The sequence below is a fragment of the Brachyistius frenatus genome, unplaced genomic scaffold, assembly GCF_029030835.1.
Source record: "Brachyistius frenatus isolate BFR_SWC_R1_liver_20210118 unplaced genomic scaffold, ASM2903083v1 Contig_33, whole genome shotgun sequence".
Taxonomy (NCBI): domain Eukaryota; kingdom Metazoa; phylum Chordata; class Actinopteri; family Embiotocidae; genus Brachyistius; species Brachyistius frenatus.
In genome coordinates, this window is record NW_027210632.1 from 3772094 (window position 1) to 3778111 (window position 6018).

Genomic DNA, 6018 nt, shown 5'->3' on the forward strand with positions numbered 1-6018 from the left:
GAGGAAAAATACAGAAAGTGGTTAAATGGGAACTCAGGCGTCCAGATGTCATATTAATTATTACACCCAGCTTTGACTGGAAAGCCCCTCGAGTAAAGTGAGCGCCCTCCCAGCCTCTGGAAGACCAGCAGCAGCAGCAGCAGCAGCAGCAGCAGCGGAGGGAGAAAGTCCTCACAAAGCGCTAATTGGACTCTGGAAGCACACTGACAGGGCATGGATAGGTTTCAGAAAGCCTGGCGCTGGCGGAAGGGTGCAGGGGGACGCTGAATAGAACCCACGCCTCTTTTCTAAACTCTCTAGCAGGGCCACAAAAAAAAAAGGAGCGGGGGGGGGGGGGTTAGGGGTGAGGGAAAGAAAAGAAAGTATAGGTGGTGTGTGTGTGTATGTGTGTGTGTGTGAGAGAGAGAGGAGGAGGGCGGGGTGGGAGGGGAGGGGAGGGGAGGGGAGGCGGGCACAAGCTTGATTTTGAATGCTGCTGCCAACACAGAAAACTTGCACAATTTATTACAATCCCCTCTGCAAGGCGCGCGTGCACAGGTGCAGATAAAGAAAAAAAAAAAAAAAAAGACAGACAGACAGACACACACACACACACACACACACACACACACACACACACACACACACACACACACACACACACACACACACACACAGAAAGAAGGATTTCGTGCGCAAAACTGAAAAACAATCCTGTCTTCGTCCTGATTTTTTGCGCATGCACGCACCACACACACACACACACACACACACACACACACACACACACACACACACACACACACACACACACACACACACACACACACACACCAGAGTGAGTATTAGGCTGCAGTTTGCTCCTGTTTTTGTTCCCCGCTGAAAGACGTGTTTCATTCTTCTCGGCGTCTCAAAGCGACAATAATCGTCAGAACGCAGCGCGTCCGCGTTACTGTAACCGTACCGGGTGTATCAAATCAAACACAAAGCCTCCTCCGAGGAGCCTCTCGGGGCCCCTCCGCTGATCTGCGCCTCCACGTTCCGCCTGTGCGGCTGATGATCTGCGCTAATCAAAGTGGAAAATTCGGCCTCTGACGCACAATAGTGCCTCAAATTGAGCGGCATTCAGGCGCGTCTGTAATGTCAACAATACAACTAGACGGTGTTGGAGCTGAAATGACAGCGAGCGACTGATTTACATGCAGAGCTCTCAGATAAACTCCAACATGAAGGGGAGTGGGGGGAGGGGGGTGTAAATGTGTTGGTGAGCTGTCTTTCTGCACCGCAGTTTGAAAAATGCAATACTTTTTTAAAATATTATTTCTTTTAAACCCACCGTAACAGAGCTGGATGTTTAGCCTGATTAAATAAGAAATCCAGTTTTTTTCTTTGCCATTATTTTTTATTTTTCAAAAAACAATATTCATTTTAAAAACACTTTTTCTGTTGTCACCGGTTGGATTTTGAGTTTAACATTTTCACATTCAAGGACTCAAACTCACTTTTCTATTTCTAAAGAAAGTTTGTGTTTTAAAATGTTATTTAAGACTCATTCTTTGTTAAAGTAATATTTTTTTTCTGTAAACATCTTCAACTGCAGCCATATGACTTGTTAACAGTTTTAAAAGCTGCACAAACAACTGAGAAACAAAAAAAAAACAACTAAGCACCAAAGTGTTTCTGTGTTTTCAGCGCGTGCTGCTGTGAACATCTCGACTCCTCTCAGTTGAAAACTTTCCTCTCTGTTACACCTTCTGACAGACAGAGAAAACAAAACAAAAAAAAAACCCCTCACCACTGACTGTTTGTTTAGTGCTTCAAATGGCACGCGTCCGGCGCGCGCAACGCACCGGCACCGGGGCAGGAGCCCAAGGTGAATCCACGCGACCAGGGGGCGTGGCCAGTCCCTCATCCAAACGTATTGAAAAGCAGTGGCGTCTGTCTTCGAGGACTCAGTGCAGCTTTGAGGAGCGCGCGAGGCAGCAGCCCAGCGGACTGCCCCCACTGAAACAAGTGCACACAAGCGGCCACACCACGTGAACGGCACGAGCGGAACGCACCGCCTGGAGACTTAGTGATTATTTTCTTAAGTTTGTGTTGTTGGTTTTTTTTTTCACTGGGAATGGACTTCACGGCCAAAATGGAACTTAACGTGAGCCAGCAGCACCTGATGCCGCCCGCTTGTTTCTTTTCCGCCGCAGCGGCGCAGAGCATCCAGCTGAGCCCGAGCGGCAGCAGCCAGAGCAGCGGGAAGTCGGTGTCCAAGCAGCCCAAGAGGCAGCGCTCGTCCTCCCCGGAGCTGCTGCGGTGCAAGCGGAGGCTGAATTTCGCGGGTTTCGGCTACACCCTGCCGCCGCAGCAGCCGCACGCGGTGGCCCGCAGGAACGAGAGGGAGCGCAACCGGGTGAAGCTGGTCAACAACGGCTTCGCCACCCTGCGGGAACACGTCCCCAACGGCGCCGCCAACAAGAAGATGAGCAAAGTGGAGACGCTGCGCTCCGCGGTGGAGTACATCCGCGCCCTGCAGCAGCTGCTGGACGAACACGACGCGGTGAGTGCGGCGTTTCAGTCCGGGGTCCTGTCGCCCTCCATGTCGCAGGGATACTCCGCAGACATGAACTCCATGGCAGGTTCACCCGTGTCCTCCTACTCATCCGACGAGGGCTCCTACGACCCCCTCAGTCCAGAAGAACAGGAACTGCTGGACTTCACCAACTGGTTCTGAGCATCTTGATGAGGTAAGCATGATCTGAATGATAATGAATGGATGATGAATGATAATATCAGACACTCTGACAGATACACATCCATGATAAACACCGTGAATAGTGGCATTAACTTTCCCTTTCTTCTCCTCACAGAAAGATGGATCAACTCAATTCTCTGTTGTCCTGCGCTTGGGATGGTCCCGCAGGAGGAAGAACAAGATGCACTGTACACACGCGTTTTGGTCCTTGAGTCCTCAACGCCCGGTCCTCCCGGATCGACAGACACGGCCTTAAAGTCCTGAAAACTTCGGGGGGGGAAAAAAAAAAAATCAGGCCAGAGATCAGCGCCAAAGGATTAAAGGAAGACGGGTCCCCTGACAGCGTGGGAATCCGAACTTCTGTGCATTTGCCCATGATAAACAAAACAAAAAAAGCCCTAAAGTCAATTCATGCTCTTCAAGCAGCACATTAAAAACATTATTTAATACGTCGCTCTTCAACTATGCTAATCCAATCACACAGAACCAACCCTTTGGTAAACCTCTCAGACGTTGAATTCAGAAAATGCTTCCAAGTCGCGGATTTATTCTATAAAATTCTATATCAAACGCTTTTTAAAAAAAATATATTAAGATATTTTTGTATGTAAGAGATTTATAGATGTTTTGTACACATCCTTTTGTATATATTTTGTCTATATATTGCGAAGTTGCTTCTATACCTCCTGCCTATGTAGACGTGTAGTCTATTATTCTCTGGCTCTTCTGTTCATGAGGTCTCCAGACGGAGTTTGACACTCCGATGTTGTATTCTAGCACCAATGTGTCTTATTTAATAGCAAAAACCATGTTATTGCATCATGTCACGTCATAATGATCAAAACTTATGCAGCTATTGTCCAAACGGAGTGCAATGGCCACGCATTGTCTCTTTATACTGCCAGCTCTATATCCTCTTCACATAAACAGATGTTGGAAATAAGAAGTCTTATAACCATATTTTCTAGTCCAAGAATAAAACGAGATGCTACTGAATTACTTTCTTCTTCTCTTTTTTGGGGGTGCATTCAACGGAGGGGTGGGCACGTTTGCTGTCAACATGCGGTCAGAATGAGTTGAAAACAACGTAAAACGGAATGATAAAGCTAGACTAAGATAATATACAAGATACAGAAAGAAAAGCGATCATTGCATGCTTTGTTTGAAAAGAAACTCACTTTTACGCACAGTTACGCACATTTTACGCATGATATTTTTTCTTACTCCTGTTCTATAAATCAGTGCGCAGTGGCTCAAAAAGGTTTTTGGTCACAGATCCATTATCAAAGCCCTCAATGTCCAACTCTGCTTTCTGTCTTTCGTAATAGCGGACAGTATCTGCAGCACAACAGATAAGATTTTATTTTAAGTCGTTTTATTTTTTTTAATTTCAAAGCTCGGACACTTTTTCCAGTCTGCTAAACAGTTAACTGTAACACACGAAATAATAAGTAATGTTTGTTTCTCTTCACAAAAGACACGAGATGAACAAGCTCCTACAACAATAGCAGCTTTAATCGGTGCCTAAACAACACCGTTAATACAAAATGCAAACTTAATGTCTATGCTCACAAACGCTATTAAAAAAAAAAATGAGCAGATGGAGGGACTGTGAGTGGATTGGTTCCACGCTGGAGGTCAGCGGTGGATCGTGAGGTAGAGCTTGTGTTTCTGCACAAGTGAGTTTGACAGGTAGGGCGGAGGCTGCAGCCGGACGCGTGTCTGGTTTAATGAGTGAATGGGGTCTGGATGGTGGTCGAGTGGAGACACGGAGCTGAATTGGCTGATGGCGTGTGCCTCCTGACAGCAGCATGCCGCTGAACACACAACAAGCACCACCTGGGAAGGGGGAAAAAAAAAAAAAAAAAAAAAAAAAAATCTTGCGTGTGTGTGTGCGCGTGTGCGTGTGCGCGCGTGTGGCTGCTGAGACACTCTGCTCTGGTTTCTTTTACTTATTTTACTGCAGTGGTTTGTAAATGGAAGAAATCCCATGAAATAAATAAAACTAAATCTCACATTTGATTCAAGCAGAGAAACAAAGAGGAAAACCTCGTGTTGTGTTCAGGGTTCATTGTACATGATATGACACATCGGTTGTTCTCAAAAGGAGGGTTCGTGGACCACCAGGGGGCCTGAAAGGGGGAGAAGAGGGTTCTTTGAAAAATAAAGTGCCGCAACAAGTAGGAAAAAAAAAAAGTAAAAGTGAAAAAAAAAAGAAGAGCGAATTTAGAATTACAGTATTACAATTTGATTAAATCTTTCACTTTCCACATTGTTGTCTTCTTGTTCATATGATTTAAAAAACTAAAATCATTTGGAAAGGAAACGTTTTTCTGTTTTATTCAGCAGTTTAGTTTTCAAAAGGATTTTCATGTAAAAATCTCTTGCTGTTCAAACTTTTGAAACAGTGAAAGTAAGAAATAAATAAATAAAATCGGTCCATTTATTAAAGGAACAATCTGCCATTTACAACTTCAAAACTGATTGACAGACCTTTTCATACACAGATAGTATTTGTTTAAGTAATTTCTATGTATTTCTGACATTATTAAAGTTTTATGTTCATTGATATTATCTCTAAACTGAGCCATAAAGTTGTATATTTTCATTTAAAAACATAAAACAGATTTGAATCTACCTCGACTCTATTTAACACGTGAATATGACTGAAGTTTTCCACCGTTTTAATTGAATTGAATTTATTTTTGCAGGTAACTGGAACAAAGACCATAAACAACAAAGGCCGCATTAAGAAAAAATAAATTTCAATTTACACAAACATGTAGAGAAACAAACACCTGTAACCGCCAGCGTGACTCAGCACACGTGTGATGGAGGTGAACATGTAAACAGTGGTGAGAAGTGGATTGAAAAGATCCTTCTGCTTATCTGGATGAAAAATTCCTGAAGAAAAAGTTTTGCTTGCAGCCTGAAAAGAAAACATTTTATTGAGGTTTCTAATTGATATTCAGATGCAGTCGACGCACTTCGGACTGGAAATAAATAAAACTCCAGTTGGGCAGATTTGGCGACAGCCACTTGGAAAGTTTGGTTTGGGTTTGTTTCGATCTGTCAGCGTCCATTTGGGGTTCAATTTCTCCATGTTTTCCTGTACTGAGATTTCATGTAGATGTGAATTCATGTGAATTATTCTGAAGACCTTAAACCAAATTTTCTGGATTATGATCAAGACTTTGGTGACTTTAACCTTCTCAGTAATGCTACAGTCATAAAATTAAAAAAAAAAAAAAAAACATCGGGAAAGTCCTTCTTACAATGGAATTAGAAGAATT

General features: G+C 43.8%; 1 protein-coding gene across 1 annotated transcript; it reads left to right on the forward strand.

Moving 5' to 3' along the window:
• Positions 1-1965: 1965 nt before the first annotated feature.
• On the forward strand, positions 1966-3708 carry ascl1a (achaete-scute family bHLH transcription factor 1a). The gene is made up of 2 exons (XM_069700197.1): positions 1966-2717; positions 2841-3708. The coding sequence occupies exon 1, from the start codon at positions 2102-2104 to the stop codon at positions 2702-2704; it is 603 nt and encodes a 200-aa protein (XP_069556298.1). The 5' UTR covers positions 1966-2101; the 3' UTR covers positions 2705-2717; positions 2841-3708.
• Positions 3709-6018: the final 2310 nt, after the last annotated feature.